This window comes from Alosa pseudoharengus, unplaced genomic scaffold (genome assembly GCF_046254945.1).
Source record: "Alosa pseudoharengus isolate Yale_2024_CS ecotype anadromous, Long Island Sound unplaced genomic scaffold, YU_APseudo_1.1 YU_APseudo_1.1_scf_19, whole genome shotgun sequence".
Classification (NCBI taxonomy): domain Eukaryota; kingdom Metazoa; phylum Chordata; class Actinopteri; order Clupeiformes; family Clupeidae; genus Alosa; species Alosa pseudoharengus.
Genome location: NW_027468657.1, coordinates 23,430,465 through 23,450,339, shown reverse-complemented (window position 1 = coordinate 23,450,339; position 19,875 = coordinate 23,430,465). Strand labels below are relative to the sequence as shown.

The 19,875-nt window shown below is 44.2% G+C and overlaps 3 protein-coding genes across 4 annotated transcripts in view; 2 read left to right on the top strand and 1 right to left on the bottom strand.

Moving 5' to 3' along the window:
• Positions 1-4,885: 4,885 nt before the first annotated feature.
• Positions 4,886-6,231, top strand: LOC143132895 (type-2 angiotensin II receptor-like). The gene has a single exon (XM_076292719.1). The coding sequence runs from the start codon at positions 5,008-5,010 to the stop codon at positions 6,229-6,231; it is 1,224 nt and encodes a 407-aa protein (XP_076148834.1). The 5' UTR covers positions 4,886-5,007.
• A 2,746-nt stretch (positions 6,232-8,977) lies between these two features.
• Positions 8,978-14,626, top strand: sh2d1ab (SH2 domain containing 1A duplicate b). The gene is made up of 3 exons (XM_076292050.1): positions 8,978-9,236; positions 9,592-9,655; positions 11,774-14,626. Exons 1-3 carry the CDS (start codon positions 9,100-9,102, stop codon positions 12,059-12,061), a joined length of 489 nt encoding a protein of 162 aa, XP_076148165.1. The 5' UTR covers positions 8,978-9,099; the 3' UTR covers positions 12,062-14,626.
• A 3,465-nt stretch (positions 14,627-18,091) lies between these two features.
• Positions 18,092-19,875, bottom strand: part of LOC143133157 (teneurin-1-like) — a 176,375-nt gene continuing 174,591 nt past the window's right edge. For both annotated transcript variants that reach the window (XM_076292927.1, XM_076292928.1), the window contains exon 33: positions 18,092-18,874. In XM_076292927.1, the coding sequence (XP_076149042.1) occupies positions 18,092-18,874 (783 nt within the window). The remainder of the gene's footprint in view (positions 18,875-19,875) is intronic.

Sequence of the window (19,875 nt, the reverse complement as noted above, 5' to 3'; positions counted from 1 at the left end):
TGTCCTCCCTATGTATCATCTTAACTGGCTCCCACCCACACACACACACACAAAGTTAGGGAAGATATTAGCATTGCATAAGTGATGAGATGCTTGCTGTTCAAGTTCTTGGGAAGTTCAAGAATTCTTACATGACTTACATGAGTCCATATACTGGGGTTAAATGAATCCATGAACATACTGTTTGTGTGGTTTTGAGATTGGGAATGCTAGTGTTGTATTGGTCAAGTGGTCAGAACATGGGGATCTTTTTCCTGTGCTATTGTTACATTACACAGTACCATCTTCAATAGCAGCAGCTCATCTAACAGTTTGTTCACTGTTGGTTGTTTAGAATATGTCACGGCATGAAAGCATAGCCTCTAAGCTTTCCTTGATACCTCAGACACAAACTTAATTTGTGTCTGTCGTACTTGGATGCAACGGATTGTGATGGGTGCATTGTGACGTCTTATGAAGGTGATAAGTGCATTGTGACGTGTTATGAAGGTGATGAGTGCATTGTGACGTGTTATGAAGGTGATGAGTGCATTGTGACGTGTTATGAAGGTGATGAGTGCATTGTGACGTGTTATGAAGGTGATGAGTGCATTGTGACGTGTTATGAAGGTGATGAGTGCATTGTGAGGACCAGACCAACATATGTTTCTACTTATCCCCTATCTGTAATGGCCCTGTCATAAGAGCCCCCCCCCACACACACACAAACATGCACGCAGTTGGTCGTAAAGCCCACAGGAAGTCATGGTGAGCAGGAGAAGTTAAAGTCCCAGACGGTGAGTCTATCGTCCAGACCTCTGGAGTTGTAACACAAGATGCTTGTAAATAAGAAGAGACACTGGCCTCCTTGACAGGGATCTCTTTCAACCCCTGCAACTCCTTTTCCCTTCTGCAATTCTAGTGGAAGCTACAGTCCACTGCTCTCTCTTGTGAAATCAGCTCTCTCTGTGACATCGCGTGCGATGTTGTCAAATTGTCTGTGGACAATCAGCCTTCTAAAATATTGAAGAGGTCTTACTGTATAAACACACACAGGACCTTTTTGCATTCCACACTAATAAACACACTTACTGGACTTCAGTCTCTCTCTTCCTTCACACTTCACATATAAACACACACACACACACACACACTCACACACACACACACACACACATAGTATCTGCCCTATCCTCCCATACTGCTCTCTGTGATGGGCCCGTTCAGCTACATTGCTCGGGGTCGAGTGTCCAACTGTCCGAAAGAGAGAGAAAACAAATATGTCTCTCTTATCACTTACAAAAAGCCAAACAGACTCAGGGGATGATGTAAGCAGCCCCTGCTCGACTGCCCTGGGATCTCCACTTTCCCACAGCACCCTCTAGGGTCAGCTGATAAGACCCTCGGGAGAGGCCCTATGTGTGTGTGTGTGTGTGGGGGGGGGGGATCAACCCGCAAGGCTGAGGGTCCAGTCCACTACTCTGCTCCACTGCAGACCCAGAGGGCAGTTCAGTGGCCTTGCTACCCCTCCAGCCCCACCAAGGCCCCCTGTTGCTCTGGCCGCTCGCCGCTATTTCTGGAACCTTCCGGACCACCGCATGCGGGCCCTTTGGGGGCTTTTCCGATGTCTGTGCACGGCAGGGGGATTAGTGAGTTTCTGTCTGAAGTTTTTGTTTATATATTTACATCAATTCAGTTATTTATTCATGTGGCTTGTGTTAATCACGAATACTCAAAGGTCATCGAGATATGTTTCTGTCATTGATGTGTTTTTGTGTTTTATTTCTCTCTCTCTCTCTTTCTCTCTCTCTCTGTCTCTTTGTGTGTGTGTGTTCCTTTTTCCTCTACAATCTTTGCTTCTCTTTAGGGGTTTGGCTCTAATGTGTAATCCCAGTGTGTATTGCAGAGTGCACATATTGATTTTGTCACAGCTTGTCATGGTTTAGTGGAGTGGATCTCTCCCTTCCTGGGAAAACAACAAGAGTCTAATATCAGGCCCCACACTCACCACTGCCCGGTGCCATTGGCCAGTAACTCAATACTGTGATACAATAAAAGATACAAAGCTCATGTGCTCAAAATCCATTCACCGTCATGCATCAACTCATCCTTATATGTTCCTACAGTATATGGGAATGTAGAGACAAACTGCAATAATCAGATGACCGTGCTGTGGATTTGAAAAAAAAAAGTCTTTGTATGTCTAGCCGCAGTTGCGTAAAGTCCTCTTCCCAGGTGGTTGGTTACGTTGTGCTGTGAGTTGTGCAGTACTCTAACCTGTGATCAGAGGGGCATGTCTTGTTTTGGGGCAATGGGCCACAAACACGCGGCGATATGGGGAGGAGAGGACTTATTCACCCACCGTAGGCCGTCGTACGTGTACTCCACCACGTCAGCCAGAGCCAAGCCAGACAGTGAGTGTGCAACTGCAACTGCCTTCATTAGATTCTATTCATGTGTTTTGAGTTGGGTTTGTCAGTGAGGCGAACAAAATAAGATTAGAGTTATGTGAAAGTGAAGATATCAGATAAAGATCACGTAGAGAGCAGGGTTACGTTTGTTTTTCGGCTCGCTATGGAAAATCTGTCAGCGATAATATTACTCTGTGCTTTTCACTGTGATTGATCTGTTTTTGTGATGTCCTCTGCATGCATTTAGGCAGTGACATTTCCATGGTGAGCAACGTCACCATTTGACCTGAGCCAGTGGTGTGACTGGAAGTCCATAAAAGGTATCGTTGACTTCTTGTTTTTAGTGTTTAAGGGTTCCGAGTCCAGACAAATACGTTTCACATCATTTAGTTTCAATCTGTTTTTTTCCCCAGACATTATGACCAGTTTTTACAATGGCGTGTGTGTGTGTGTGTTGGGTTGTCAGAACAGTTCAGATAAAGGCTTTTACATCTGCCACAATGCATGAAGGGCATGTGCATGGTAAAGCAGTTCAAACTGTTGTTTTCTTTGACATTAAGCATTTAATGGGCCTATTCCCAAAATATTATCTGCCCAGTGGGTCGGTCATTATTGATCAAAGGCTGGTGAGAGGTAAACATTGCGCTCATTAAGCAGCGGAGAAGTCCCACAAGCAGCCAGGGATCTGAAGGCCCATCTCTCCTCATCTCCTCCTCTCCTCTATAGCGAGAGAAATCTCACACCCCCTGGGATTCTCTCTCTCTCTTTCTCTCTCTCTCTCTCCTCTTTCTGTCTGCTCTCTAACTCTTATGACTTTTACTCCCTTTCAACCTCTCTCTCTCTCTCTCTCTCTTTCTCTTCATCTGTCAGTACTCATCTCTCATCTCTCTCTCTGTCCTGTCTTTATTTCTCTTAATCTGCACTCTCTTTCAAATGATAGACAATAGAATAAATCTATCTTCTCTTGAATAAGTCATAGTTTTTTTCCCCAATATGGCCTTTCATAACAGGCATGGCTGTGTGAGAGTGTCCGTATCCTCAACAAGACTACTGCAGTCTTGCGTTGCGTTCTGTGGAAGCCTCGGGGATGTAGTTACTCGTTGGATGGACAAGATAACGAGTCTGCAATGACCGTGACATTTCACTGACAGATGGTAGCATGGTCCTCCACTTCCTCTCTGTCGTTCCTCACACACACACACACACACACACACACACACACACACACACACACACACACACACACACACACACACACACACACACACACACACACACACTTTACATACTGTATGTGTGTTTATGTGAACTTATGATACACACTTAGAGACACAGGAGGTGTAAGACTGGGGGGACACTGGTTGAAACGATGCTGAATCTCAGCTCACAGCTCTTGTTTATGGTTGTAGTCCAGCCAGACTGTTAGCACGGGAGACAATTCCCACTAGGAGGACCCGGGCAGTATAAAAGCCAACGGGGATCCGGCACTCTTCAGTCCACCACTGGGAGACCAGCGACACATATTCCCTCACACACACAGACACGCACACACGCACACACACACACATGCACACACTCAGGGACGCGTGGCAGGGATTCTTCTAAGGTAATGGACTTCTCAGACTTCACAGATGAGTGTGCACAGCGAGTTGTTCATTTCATTTCATTTCATTTCCCTTTCCTGCTTTTTATGACTTTGACTTTCATTTCTGGCTCGTGGTGCTCTTTCCTCTTTGCTGCAGTGCTTACTCACTCCCTCACACATAGCCATCAGAGCTCTGGTGAACATGTGACTGAGAAGAAAAAAAAGTTATTTTAAGTAACTAGCTAAATGTGTGTATATATTTAAAACAGTAATATGCATTAGAACATTGGTTAATATAATTTGTTTGAATTCTGAAGAACTCATCAACAATTCTGAAGAAGCAATTAATCTCTTTATCATCTTAATAGGATTAATGTTTAATGAGGCAACTGATATGTATGTACTGTATGTGAAATGTTCTCGATTTAACATTCATAATTAAATTTCTAACAATAAAGATATATTTAGATACTATATTTAGATACTATATTTCATTTAATGTTTCAGTCTTCAGTTTTAAAATATCTACATTATTTAAAAGATCCATTTTGCTTCCAAGAGTTCTGTGATTGCAATCGCTTTCCCATCTTCTCATTAAAGATGTGCAGAAGCTACTGACTTCAGCAGGTAGTGTCTGTCAATGGCGAGCGTACCGTACAGCAGGTAGTGCCTCTATGTGGTAAAGTGAGTGACTGTGTGGATGGCGGCACCATGGGGCTCTGGAGCAGAAATAACTCTATTCCGTCCGCACGCCGAGCCTCTCTGCTTGCGCTCACAGTTTGAACCTCCTAAAATGTCGATATCAGTTAGTAGCACTGCCTTCAAGAGATGTTTACTTCACAACTCTCGAAAATTAAAGTTGCTGAACTCGGGTGAACTCTCTGAGCGAGCGCTCTGCTGACGTAACCTCACCCGATCTCCCTTTCTTTCTCCCATTGTACAGAAAAAGAAGAAAGAAGAAAAAAAAAAACACGAGACGAGAAAAAACGTGAGAGACGAGAGTCGACCGGAGGACAGGGCCGGACGCTCACCATGGCCACCCTGGTCATCGTCAACGACTCCTTCGGGAACATCTCGATCTACAACGAGGTGACCTACGAGGACGACGACGCGGCCTCGTGCCACCACGTGGTGCCGCCGGAACACCAGAAGCAGCTCATCCCGGCCGTCTACGCTCTCATCTTCCTCTTCGGCACCGTCGGCAACAGCCTGGTGCTGCTGGTCCTCTGCCGGCGTGGCCCCGGTCGCCGGACGGTGGCCAACACCTACATGGTCAACTTGGCGCTGTCCGACCTGCTGTTCCTTCTCAGCCTGCCCTTCTGGGCCGTCCAGTACGCGCTGGACTACCACTGGCCGTTCGGCGCGTTCATGTGCAAGGCGTGCAGCGCCACGCTGACGCTCAACCTCTACGCCAGCATCTTCTTCATCACCTGCATGAGCGCCGACCGCTACCTGGCCATCGTGCGGCCGCTGCGCTCGCAGAGCTGTCGCCGCCTGTGCCGGGCGCGGGTGGTCAGCGGCGCGGTGTGGCTGCTGGCCGGCTGCGCCACCGTGCCCGTGCTGGTGTTGCGCGACACCTCGCCCCTCGGGCAGGAAGTGACCGCCTGCGTGCTGCACTACCCGAGCGACGGCTGGGTGACCGGGCTGGCGCTCACCAAGACCATCGTGGGCTTCCTGCTCCCGCTGGTAGTCATCGTCACCTGCTACTGCGGAATAGGGCGCCACCTGCTGGCCGCGACAACGACAGGCGGGACGGGGACGGGCGCCGGCGCCGACAGCCGCGGCGGCGGCCCAGACAAGGCGGCCGGCGGCGGTCACTCGTCGGGCACCAACAACGTGGACCACGTGCTGAGGATGGTGGTGGCGGTGGTCCTCGCCTTCTTCCTCTGCTGGTTCCCCTTCCACACTGTGACGCTGCTGGACGTCCTCCACCACCAGGGGGCGATGCGAGGCTGCTGGGTGCGTCGCGCCGTCGAGACACTGCTGCCCTTCACCAGCTGCCTGGGCTTCTCCAACAGCGCCGTCAACCCCTTCCTCTACTGCTTCGTGGGGAACCACTTCCGCGAGCAGCTCAGCGGACGCTGGGGGAGCCGGAGGCTCGGAGGAGGAGGAGGAGGAGGAGGAGGAGGAGGAGGAGGGCCTGGGGGGTCCTCGCAGCACATAAGGGGGTCCTTCAGCACGCGCCTCAGCTCGCTCTCGCGCAAACTCAGCGACCTCAAGGACCTGGGGCCTCCCGAGAGCCCTGCACCTGTCTGACATCCCATAATAAGGACAGGCAATGTGTGTGTGTATTTGGGTGCAAAAGGGGTGAGGGTGACATGGGCTGGGATGTGGATGTATGTTGGTGTGAGGGATTGAGGGTGGGGGGTGCATGTGTGTGCGGGAATGAGTAGAGGTGCTCTTGCTGTGGATGGGACTTGGTTTGACATCCCATAATGGAGCACTTGGAGGTGGGGTGTGTGTGTGCATACTGTATGTGCTTGTGTGCGTGTGTGCGTGTGTGTGTGTGTGTGTGTGTGTGTGTGTGTGTGTGAGCGCTGGGGGTCACGGATCACGGAAGACGAGTGAAAAAACCAAGGACAAGTCATCCTCGGAGACAACCAGAGGTGTGACATCCCATAATTAAGCTGCAGGCCTGACATAGAGGAGAGTGAAGGGAAAGCGGGCTCTGTCCCCTCCACAGCCATCGATTCTGCGCCAGCTAACCTCCATTTTATCACCCGGGCCTTATGGGGATTAATGTCCTGAAAACGCGGTGTTCTCTTAAGATTGATTACAGACAGTCCGTCGTGAGAAGACCCAGAACTATGCCAGACTACTCAGCCACAACCTCAGAATAACACCCCGCTGTTTGACCTCTTTTAGAGGGGAATTAATACGGACAGGTATCAAGCCTATATTCTTTTCTTCTCTCAGCAATGACTGACTTTTATTTTCTTTAACCAACACTGAAAATAAGCATGACAATCACTGAGGACTGTAATAAAACAGATCCTCCTCCACAAGCAGGCTCTGTGTGTATCTGCAGTGCGTCTCTCTCTCTCTACCTCTCTCTCTCTCTCTCTCTCTCTCTCTCTCCAGCTCACTACACAGGAGGTATTTACAAGCCAGCATTCCTATAAGTGGTGTGAACAATCAGATTAAGGGAAAACAGATGGGATTTCTCAGGCACAGCCTCTCATATCCTCGTATGTACTCACGAGACCAGGGACAGGCTGCTTTACTCTTTGTTGTTATCATCTTATTTCTATTCACTGATTTATTCCAGACATAAGCAGCTCATCTTGATGTGAATAAATGAGTCCTGGCATTATATGTATCAAACTAGAGAGTTACTAAATAGGATGATTGTTATGGTACATTTTATGGACCATGATAATTTGTTTCTAAATATCTCTAATTATATGTTTTGTTACTCCTTGTTCCTGAGCATAATCAAGAAGGATTTTAAGTAATGAGCTAAATTATAACTGCTGAGATTGCAAAGTGCTGGTATCCAAAGCTATATTACAACGAGTGATTATATAGAAACAATGAATGATGGCCTGGCCAAGACAGCAGGTAGAGTTGACGGTCAAATTTGGAAAATGTGTTTCCTCTTCTGACCAGCAGGGGGAGGAAGATGACTGCAGTTTCATCTGACTGGCAGGTGCTCTTTGGAAGCCAGTACAAAGATGCCAACCTGCGGCAACAGTTTTACCAAATCAAACCTTCAAAATGCTGTGTCACATTATTACTATTTTATGTGTCTGTTTCTTTAAAATGTCATGCAGGGAGAAAGAGCAAGAAAGAAAGAAAGTTAGAAAGCTGTTGCGTGTGAAGAGAAAGAGAGAATGTGTGTGAGAGGAAGAGAGATAGAGAGAGAGAGAGCAGGCAGCAAATGAAAGCGATTGTGTGTGTGTGTGTGTGTGTGTGTGTGTGTGCGTGTGTGTGTTTGGGGAACGAGACCACAGAAGTTCAGAATATAGTCATGAGATACAGACTGCGAGGGGGAAGAGTCACAATCACAGCCAGATGAGTCGCTACACGTCCTCAGCCTACCGCACGTTCTCAGCCTACCGCACGTCATCAGCCTACCGCACGTCCTCTCCATCTGACCACGGCAGAAGTGGGTCTCCAAATCACCTGACACACCACGGAGGACCAACATTAGACCACCGCATCACTGTATGAGACGATGAATTAAACTGAAGCCTGAATAAAATGCTGATAAGTGCAATTCCTGTAGCCTCATCAAAGATAATGTCATCTGACCAAAATCATTAATTCAAGGTTACTTAACAAAGAGAGAGTTTGTTTTAAGTGGAAAAGAAGATTCAATAAAACACACCTTGTAATACAATGTGTTACCTATCAGTATATGAAAAAGGACAGAAAACAATGCCAATTTGTACACAAAAAATATGACATATAACATATCACACACCCCAATGATGAATCACAAACACAAACAAAGTCTATGCATCAATGCCATCGTAGCATCAGCACAGGCCTGAGATGAAGGCAGTCAGGAGACCCAAACTGCTGAGCTGACTAATGGTGTGTATGCAGGGCAGGATAGGGCCTCTGGCGGCCTGTCCAAACCCCTGACTGTGCAGGGACAAGAGCCCAGCGTCCAGCCTTGTCCTACTCCCACCGCAATAATCAGCTGTGTGGATGCGGACGCACGCGTGCTGTTCTTATATCTTAATGCAAGGGGCTGTTTCCTGTTTCTTATCTTATTAGTCCAGCACTTAACCCCTGCTTGACCCCATGGGCCTACCACGTGTGTGTGTGTGTACGTGCAAGGATTCTGTGTGGGTCATTGAATGATTTTGTTTGTGTTCTGTTACCAGCCTAGAGCTTCTACGCACTCTTCACTGACTAAAAAAAGGTCTTCTAACTGACATTTTCCACCTTTTCTTAGTGTTGTGATGCAAAACCTTACCGTAGCCTTTGAAGTAACTTCCTGCCAAACCCCGAGCTTCATTTCCTGTTGAAGGAAAGAGTACTCTGTGCAGTTCAGGCATTCGGGTTAGAGATGCCGGCGTAGAACACACACACACACACACACATACGCAGAGATCAACCATCACAGGGAGAGACAGCAGAGAGAGCAGCAGACGCCGCGAGACGCACTACGCGATGGACTCTGTACCTGTGTACCACGGCCCCATTGGCAAAGCCCTGTGTGAGCGGAGACTATGCGATGCGGGCAGGGATGGCAGCTACCTCATCCGAGACAGCGAGTCGGTGCCCGAAATGTACTGCCTGTGTGTGCTGTGAGTTACGTCTTTTGCATCATTTTCTTATCTGACTCGATTTTGCAGAACTGAGACAACACGTTCCTTTTTGAGACATGTTCACTTGTGACTTTTTCCATGACTTGTGCTGAACAAACAAGTAAATAAATGTGTTACTTGTTAATTTAGTATTAGTATCAGTTATTATCAATTACTATCAATTATTATTTTTTTAGGGAGAGGGGTTGTATGCATTTTAAAAAATCTGCAGCTTCCTATGCCATTGGAATAATAAAATATTGTTAAGGCCTACAACCAGGCCTGTTTTTTACACTTTTTACCTGTGGCAACTAGGAGACGTATCTAACCTTGAGTATGACTTCTCCATCGACAGGTGTAAAGGCTACGTCTACACGTATAGGCTACATCAGGATGCAGAGGGATCTTGGGCGGCTGATGTGAGTCAAACCCTGCAGACCTACACACACACACACACACACACATCCAATTTACCATAAGACTACAACACTTACCAACATTAGGACATTAACTGATAATATCAGTTCCTCTTTTGAAGGAAAAGGTATGTGAAAGTTCAGTATAGCTAGGGCACATGCATATTACACCGGGAGACAGAATAGTTAACTAGATCTGCACCTGGTTAAAGAATGAATCAATATTTAATCAACGATGAATCAATTCTTTAACATTAACCCTGGGATCCACTCTGAGAGCCATACTGTAGGTTGCGTTATGCATTCCTTTAGCACATAGCCCTGTAACTGTGTGATGGTACCACACTACTCCCATAGTCACTAAAGCAGGCTTTACATTAACACTTTAACAGCATTAAACAGCGGCTCTTTGCTCCACATCTACCCTGTGTAAAAGCCTGTTTTACGTTGTTAGCCACTCTGAGGCACGATCCGTCATTTTGCCCTACTCTGTGCGCCTCCTGTCCTCCCTCACAAAGGGAGAGAAGTAACAAGTTCAAAGGCTTACACGTAGATATTGTACTCCTAAGTTATACTTTATTTGCATGCGTTTATGTCACTTTTTGCGAGCCCTTTGTCTTCTGTGAACTTGTGTATAGAGAAAGGCGGACACTGTAAACGTTTAATTGCTAAGTTGTGGAATAATAGCCCAATTTATCAGAGGCGATACCAAGAGAGTTACAAGTTTAACGTTTAAAAAAAAAACCCTCCTAATTAGAAGTACTTCATCATATGGCTGCTAAGTACACACAAGTGCAGCTCAGAACAGGCCCAAAATACACAGAAGGATATTTTGCATTTGAAGATCCAACCACTTACTTAGTCATGACACCTGGTATTTTGTGAGGTTTGATTGAATATATGACATCTAACAGGAAAAGTAATCTTGCTTACAGCAACATACTGTAACCCTCTCCAACCGCCACAGAATTGTGGCTTTTGAAATTGTAGCGCCATGTTGAATGTGTCCCTACATAAGACATTATTATCTCCTTAGTTTCTCTACAATACAGTAACAATACGATTGTAAAGTGAGATTTAGGCTTTTAAGATTTAAAAATATCCTGCCTCTCAGATTTCTACAAGGGGAAAAACTGTATCAAATGTTTATTACCAGTAAGATCCTCTGTGTTTTCTCAGCGTGAGACAATTTGTGCAATAGACATGTGTGATGTTCCTTTCGCACATTTGTGCAAGTAAGTAGCATATTTATAGCATACCATATCTGTATGCTCTTAGTATGTAAATGGTTAATTAATTACACTATGCATGTTTTTTTTAATCGAGAGTGCAATTTACACACAGGCAGATAGGCATCTATAAATAGCCCTGCTGGGTTGTGCGAGACCACCGTGAATGCGGAGCGAGCATGTGGTGACTGTTGTGGTTTTCTTTCTGAGGTTACAAGTCAATGCTACATTTTAGTTTCCTCAACAATCGATCTAAGAGGTAATATAGAGCTTCAGTAAAAACTGCAGAATCTCACCTTCACGCAAGACTCAACCAAGATGCAATTTGCACAAAACTATTTTGTTTTACAGGTAGTGCTTGTGTTTGTGGATGACAAAGAGTAGAATTGACCAAATGTTTTAGTATACACAAGTGTAAAGTCTAGTCAAATCAAATTCAATAACTGAGCAAAAGTCTATCTGGCAAATAAATACCATGATCCTAAGCACACCATTGGTTGGTCAGCTCAATGCCCCTATACACTGCACAACATCTCTAGCTCATGCCTAAGGCACTTACTCTCTGACCGACTGCACTTTGCCCGTCATCTGTAAGTGTTAAATGCCCCACCTTTTGATCTGAAGAGAGTAAGAAGCGCTACATAGTATGCACAAATATGATCACTAGTTTTAACACTCCAAAACTAGATTTAACACTCACTCCAATGGGTTGATATCAACTCAGAATAGTGTTAAAATCGGCATTAACTAGTGTAGATTTATGCCCTGAGGTGTCAGAAAAGTACATTATGGCTTCGAGGCCTGGGAAAGGAAAACCGCACATGTGCAACATGCTTTCGATCAGCACGGCGAGGAAACTGAATAGTTACATCCATTGCTTCCTGTTTTTCAGACTGCACCCGACCAACAAAAGCGCTTGTTTCGAAAAGTCAAGAACTTGATAAGTGCCTTCGAGAAGCCCGACCAAGGGATCGCCATTCCGCTCCTCTACCCGGTACCTCGGCCCCTCGTACCGACGACGCCCCAGTACATGTCAACCACAGAGCAGCCGACTCCTCCTCCTCGGCCTGCGGGCCAGAATCACAATCAGAACCACAACCAGAACCTGCCCCAGGGACAGCACCAGCACCAGCACAAGTCCACGCCCCGCGTCAAAGCGAAAAAACGGCCTTCTGTCTGAGGAGTTGGTCTCACGGCATCCCTCCGTAGAGACTCGGGAGTTGAAAGCAGGCCAGATGTTTTCAGTTGATCCTTCCGAGGACTTTCTGGTTATCTCGTCCTCTCTCTGTTTCCCGACTTATGTCTCGTCCCCTGACTTCCTCATTTATATCACTTTCTCTCTCCATCTCTCACTCCCTCTCTTTCTCTCTCCATCTCTCACTCCCTCTCTTTCCCTCTCTCCTAATTTTTTTCTCCTTATTATGAGGTATAATTCTATGAATTGATTTTTAATTAAAGTGCTCCAGGCTTTTTTTATTATATTCTCCATTTTTTTTGAATTTTTTTTGTCTTGGCTGAGAGTAAGATTGCACTTCTATTTTATTCCACAAATAGAAACCTCAAGTCTATCGCTACAAATCTAGTTGAAAGGCTTTTCAGTAGAAAGCCATCCTCTGTAACATGGTTGTAGAGTCTGAAGACAAAGATCCTGTTTTCATACAACAATTTGTTACATGACAGACATGTATAGTTCTTCTACCCACAAGACATGTAACTATGCAGGATACAGGCATTTAGCCTTTATCCGCAAGCGCCATTTTGTTACTCGATGAAGGAATCGGTGTTCCTTTGATCTGAAGTGGGGCCTACATTAGTTGTCAAGATCATTTAAGAGGTTGTTACTGTGTTAACTGTATTTAAATACAGTAAATGTATACATTTGTAATGCTGACCATGATAAATAAATACATAAAATAAAGAATAGGTAGGATAGAAACAAACTCTTCTTATATTACTTGTATGGTGTGTATGTGATTACTGTAAGTAGAATTATTCTACTATACAGTCCATGCACAATCTGTGAACAGCTTGACTAACCAGAACATATCAGAGGCCTACAGAAATCTGAGAAGCAGATTTTTTATCTTTAAATATGAATGTTGCACTTGTAACACTGTACACAGTGCGCACATACACACACACACACACAGTCAGGGTATATTTGTGACGGTGGTAGACTGTGCAAAGAAAACCGCTAGTATGTGGAGCAAAGCCATCCAGCTAGCAGGCTTCAGTGGAGGCTGAGCAGTCAGCAGAGATCTTCAGCAGAGATAATCTTACTATTATTTCCTTAGTTCCTCCTAGACAACAATAATATTACAAATGAGATTTAGGCTAGAATGCCCTGTTTCTCAAATGTATGTGGACCACATACTAGAGAGAGCTATCTCCTATGGTGTTAATGGTGAGATCTACAGAAGGTCACAAATGATCCTCACTTTTATGTTTAGACGTCTCAAAGTTACTTTGATGTTTGGGGATGAAGCACATTTTCACAATAAAGTGCATTTGACTAGAAGAGGGCTGTTCTAAGCCATTGTGGATAGGGCTAGCTATGAGATCTTTTTGGTCAATTACAGTAGATTTTTACAATGAAGTACCTCATCTCATTTCTGTCTCAATCTGTTTCTCCTGAGTAATTTAAGGAGGAATATCTGAGATCAAATCGATATATAATTGTAAGAATAATGAGACCTTATCTGGCTCTCCATCCATCTTTGAGAACTAAAATGTTCTTTCTCCGCAGCCCTCCAATCCAAGAGAAAGACAGAATGAGAGAGAGGGAGAGAAAGAGAGAAAGATAGAGCTCTCCTCATCGCCTGGCAACCACACTCTTAATATTCCGCCATGTGTCGGAGTCAGACTGCACCTTATCACAAGAAGTAATAACAAAATAATAACAAAATAATAATAATAATAATAATAAAAAAGTCAACGTGAGCTGATTCGGTCTGATTGGGCAGATATGTATGGGCGTGGGCGTGCTGGGAGACCCTCGGCCCGTGTTAAATGGCTCCTCCGGCGGCACGGACAGATGGCGAGCGAGATGCCGCACGTGGGAGGTCAAGGGAGAGGGTGTTGTGACAGGATGGAAAGAGGCTGTCTCATGCCGAGGATTGCTCAGCTGAATTAGATGCGTTTATACAAGAAGCAGCCCACGGGCGAGAGCAATTGCTACAGTCGCCTATTTTTATTCACCTGGTGGAGCACATCTGTCTACTCCAAAATAATGAGATAATAAGATGTAATGTAAGATACTGAGCTCCTGGATGTACTCCTGGAGTTTGACATTGCAGTCCATTACTGTGTGGGCACTTTGTCTGAATACATTTCTTAATTGGGCAGAAATTTGAACATCTGTCATCTCCCACTTCTTGAGAGATGTCTGCGACGGGTCTCGTCTTGTGATGTGGCACCTCCACGAAGATGCAGAGGAGATATACGTGTCTCGACTAGCTTCTGTTTCAGTTTTTTTATGACACGAGACTGATAATGAAACCGAGGCCGCCGGCTAACTGCTGTCAGCTACATAAGACAGCAGACCTTCACTTGAGAATGGGGGAGATTCACTATGAGACAGACAGAGAGCTGAGCAATTTGTGGAGTGGAGAGAATGTCAAATCCAATCACTATTTAGATGCTGGGGAAATTGTGAACCAGAGCTGTAGCAAGCACACGTCCATCCCAACACTTCTAGTTTTCATTATTTTTTTTTTCTGACTATTAAAACTTATTTTTCAAAGCACTCCAGAACATCTCTTATCAACCTATGGTCAGATCTGCTATAATTAATGTATTAATAATGCATTATAAATAATAAAAATAAATGCATTGATAAAATGTACATAACCTGAATACATTGCTACCTTTTTTGCTACAAACATTAGGGTAACACTTTATAATAACTAAACACAATTAATCATTTATTAAGCCTTTGTTACTTATTAGTTAATGGTTTGTTCATCATTAGTAATTTCTTATTTGTCATCAGTAAAGCATTTGTTCACACAGTTATACATAGTTTGTTCATAGTAAATAAGCCTATATCTTAAATATGTTTATACATTATTGTTAATACTTAATAAATGATGCAATAATATGTTTTTGATTAAGTAATAGTTCCATTATTTAACAGTTGTTACATACACATGCACTAATGATTAGTTAGGGTGAGGATACATATGTTATAAACCACTTCCTAATACTATAATTAATAATTAACTCAGGAGTTACAAATGGTTAGTTAATGATATTTTGTGAGCTCATCTAAAGTGAGGACGTTTTATGCATTGCAACACATTTACAAATGAGTTATAAAGTTTACTCTTGCATTTATTAATTTAACCGAAACTTTCACCCAAAGCGACTTACACATGTCAATGAAATTAAAGGGCAAGGCCACATTGGTGAACGCCGGGGCTTGAACCCCCAACTTTATGGGTTACTACATGTTAACCTGGCTCCCTATCCACTACACTACCTCTGCCCAGTGGTATTACAACAGTCAATTCAAAAATATAATATAGATATGCGTGTTTACTATGAACAAACCATTTTTAACTGTGTGTAAACATGATTTACAGATGAGAATCAATGTAGGAATAATGCTTTACAAATGAAGAATACAGCATTTAAAAATAGTTTACAGATGTTTAATAACAGTGTGTAGTAGAAGAAAACAGAAACTCTTGCATAGTTGTAGGGGTTTCTATCTGGGCCAAGGTAGTGTAGTGGATAAGGAGCTGGACTAGCATGTAGTAGCCTGAAAAGTTTGGGGTTCGATTCCCGGCTTTCACTGTTATGTCAATGGCCTTCAATTTAATTGACATGTGTACGTTGCTTGTCTGCTAAATGAATGAATGTGAATGCAATCTTTACAACTCATTTGAAAATGTGTTGCAAGCCATAGAAAGTCCTCACTTTAGATAAGCTCACAAAATATAATTAACTAACCACTTGTAACCCCTGAGTTAATCATGAATTATAGTATTAGGAAGTGGTTTATAAAATATGTATCCTCACCCTAACTAATCATTAGTGCATGTGTATATTGCATAATTTATTAAGTATTAACAATAATTCATAAACATATTTTAGATATAGGCTTATTTACTATGAATAAACCATTTATAACTGTGTGTACAAATACTTTATTTATTAGAATTAACATAGGAACAATACTTTACAAATGATAAACAAAGCATTTTGTAATAGTTTGCAACTGGTTTATAATAAGAAAATGATTTCATTATAAGTGGTTGTTTCATTACTTATTAAGTATAAATCATGTACTTACAAACATATTTTTTGGATAGGCTTATTTACTATGAACAAACCATTTATAATTGTGTGAACAAATGCTTTACTGATGATAATTTATGTATGAACAAGAAATTACTAATGATGAACAAACCATTAACTAATAAGTAACAAAGGCTTAATAAATGATGAATTGTGTGTAGTTATTATAAAGTGTTACCAACATTAGTTATTACAAAATGTTTTGAGATCTCACTAACAGTTAAAAAGGAACTTGTGTTAGTGTAACGACCATGATTATTTGTGAGTCATCTTATTGTATTGTAAATGTACAGTACAAAGACTTCATGCTGAACCATTTGACAATGCAGGAGAGGTTAGGCTGCAGTCTCACTGACACGCTTTTTTCACCTCCAGAACATGAGTATTCTAAAGTAGTGAGTGAGTGCATGTTAAAAACATGTGAGGTTAAGTGGATTGTGTAGCCTACACGTTGTCGCTATAATACGTTATATTGAGCTAAATCGCTAGCTTCCTGACCTAGTTAAGTTTTTTGATTTTTAACTTTGAGTGCCTCGCCTTTTTAGAAGCATCAATTTTTTCTGCTTGCACCTCGCTTTTATAAACCCAAGGCCATTGCAATGGTCAGTCATAGGGGAACAACTGAATTTGAGCAATTGGAGTTGAAAGAACTGTGTCAGTCTGAACCCCACTTTAAGGGCCTTAAAGGAGAATTCAGGCGATTTTTCACATAAATCTCTGTTTCTCAAGGTCTGTAAGTACGGAAAAAAAACACACCCAGAGTGTAGCACTGTAGCTGCCAGCAGCTCTAGTTGTCGGCTGCAGCAACTCATGCTAGATAGTACTGATTTTTTTGTTTCGTTTTTGATTTTTCATACCGACACGGTGTACTCGGTGATTCTCCTTTAATGTGGTATGGGGAGGTGTTTGGGCTTACAGAAATGATAGACAACACTTGAATTAATAAGAATCTAATGATTCTGAAGTTGACACATAGTTACTTTAATGATCTGTGTATCCCTTTATATTCAGAAGTCCAGGATGGATAGTCTCATAGCAGGTAAGATTCTTTGAAAAACTTGAACTGCATCTATCGATTAACAGCATTAACACTTCAGTATGTATGACAACATATTCAAAATTTTAGCACTTTCTTTTTCTTAAAGCACTTGCTATATACATATAGGTTCTTTTTTTTCTGAGCATATAGTATTCACACTCAAACTCATGACAATAATAATTTCAATCATATTTAAATTAAAGTTGGATATTCTAGAGAGCTTTGTAAGTACCAATATGAGTCACTGACAAGGCCTCTCTTGCACAAAATGTAAACTAGAATTTTTGAGGTGGTCTATTGAACAACCCAAAAATGAAATCAGTCCATCTTTGACGCCTGTAAACAGAGAGTAATGCACGTCTTGCAGCTTTGATTTGCATCTTCAAATGTCCCATCAGTGTAAGAAGCTGTCAAGAAACAAGCGTCCTTTGTCGAAGAATGCAATACACAAATAAATAAATAAATAAATACGTACATAAATAAAGTAAGTAAATAAATAAATAAACAGCATACTTCCATATAGAAAGCTAAGCCACAGCAGAAAAAAATGTTTTGTGCCACTTTAGAAACTCCACCTGGAACATTAATAAAATACCATCATTTTGTCACGATTAAAGGCAGTTGGGATTCCACTCCCCTGAATCTTCCTTTGTTTTAAGTTTTTTTTTTCTGTTCATAAATAGAAATTGTTTGATAAATTCCTCAAATGTCTAAAAACAGGCAGTCTTTGGTGAGGGAGGACAGGGTAAGAGGAAACCAAAAAGAGCCCAAAAGAATCCTATATCCATTGACCAAAAGAAAAGGAAACAGGAGAAAAAGACGAAGAAATCTATCTTCCTGTTTAGCGTGCGCCACCTTGGCGGTCTGCTGTTACCTGCGTCCCACCTCGCTCTGCCTCATGAAGCGAATGTTGTTGGTGCTGTCGGCCAGCTCCAGGTACTGCTCCACCGACAGCACGAAGTAGCCGTCGTAACCGGCCACCCTCCCGACGCTGCGCAGCTGCTCTCGCTCGGCCTCGCTCCAGTCGCGGCTGCCCTCCTCGCCGGCCAGCAGCAGCCTCCGCTCACGCGCCCAGGCCTCCTCGACCGCCCGCTCCCGTGCCGCCTCCAGCAGCTGCTGCCGCGCCTCGTCCGGCGTGGCGCCGTAGCGCACGCTCAGGCACAGCGCGCCGTGACGCAGCTGGATGTCGGCGAAGCGGCGGCTGCGGCCGCCCACCACGGCGGTCATCTGCGAGACGGTGACGTTGACGCCGTTCTCCAGCACGCGGCCGCCACTCAGGCCGCCGAGCGTGGCCAGGTCGTCCTCGACGGCGCCGGGCTTGAGGAAGTGGTGCGTGTCGCGGCCGTCCACGGTGAAGCGCAGGCCCGACAGGTACATGGCGCCATTCAGGAGGGACGCCACGCGACGGCTGTCCTCGCTGGCCACGCCCACAATCTCGGCCGCCACCAGGCCGCGCAGGATGGCGAAGCGCACACCCTTGCCAAAGATGGACGGCAGGGCGGAGAAGCGCGGGCTGCCACCGGGTCCGTCGGACGAGGGGGCGGATGAGACGCACTGCTCAAGGGAGCCCACAGGGGGCGTCATGGGGAGACGGTCCAGAGAGATGAAGTTACGCAGCTGCCGCTGAAGCTCACACTGAATGCCCAGGACAACCTGCACACACACACGCACGCACGCACGCACGCACGCACGCACACACACACACACACACACACACACACACACACACACACACACACACACACACACACACACACACACACACACACACACACACACACACACACACACCAACACACACACACACACACAGAGAAACACACACACACACACACACACAGTAAACAGTGTTACAAGATTAATAAATAAATGTCATAAACTATTTACATGCTATTTACATGCTAAATAAACCAAGTAGGTCTGCCCTTGTTTTATGCTTGTGGAAGGTACACGGTATGGGTATGTTTGGTTTATTTGACTTTCATTGTTCTCATTTGTTGATCATAGCACAAGCATGTGTCAATAACATCCTGTCCAAACATGTTTTTAGCCCGATACCAAATAGGCGGGGAAATCAATGTGGGGAAATCAAAGCATTTCTTGAAAAATGCTACCTTTTTTATTATCTTCAGCAGACCATAAAATCACAAACAACACACATTACAGCGGCATTGCGTACGCATGTGGGTGGGGGGATTGCAAAATGAGTCATTTCACTTCTGATCCAACATGTCTGCCACCTACAGGCTGTTTGTGTTGCTAACTGCTAACACAGCTATCCTGCTCCCCAGTTGTGCACCATGGCGTAGGTGGCGCACATGCGTGTATGAGTGCTCCCTATTGGACAGCACCTGACTAAAGCCATTAGATGCTCCTGGAGAGAGCGTCTCATTAGTGACAGGCAGATGTGCGAGGGGTGCGTTGGGGGATGGGAGACGTGCCTGAGACGTGTGAGCGTATGTGTGAGAGCAGGAGGGGCTGCACCTGTCTGTGGTTAGAGGCCCTGGCCTCATTTGTTCTCTCTCTTTCTCTTTCTGTCTCGGTTTCCTCTTCACTGTTTTCAGTTGTTTTGTTGTTTTTTTCTGGAGGGCTTTCTCAATTCATCACTCAATATTGTCGTGCTCTTTCAGTTTTTCTCATGTCCGTCCCTCCCT

What these genes read in the sequence shown, in the direction of transcription:
- LOC143132895 (XM_076292719.1), top strand. Translation starts at nt 5,008, where the DNA reads ATGGCCACCCTGGTCATCGTCAACGACTCCTTCGGGAACATCTCGATC.
- sh2d1ab (XM_076292050.1), top strand. Translation starts at nt 9,100, where the DNA reads ATGGACTCTGTACCTGTGTACCACGGCCCCATTGGCAAAGCCCTGTGT. An exon ending in ATGTACTGCCTGTGTGTGCT is followed by an intron (nt 9,237 to 9,591) that starts GTGAGTTACGTC and finishes CTCCATCGACAG; the next exon opens with GTGTAAAGGCTACGTCTACA. An exon ending in AGGGATCTTGGGCGGCTGAT is followed by an intron (nt 9,656 to 11,773) that starts GTGAGTCAAACC and finishes CCTGTTTTTCAG; the next exon opens with ACTGCACCCGACCAACAAAA.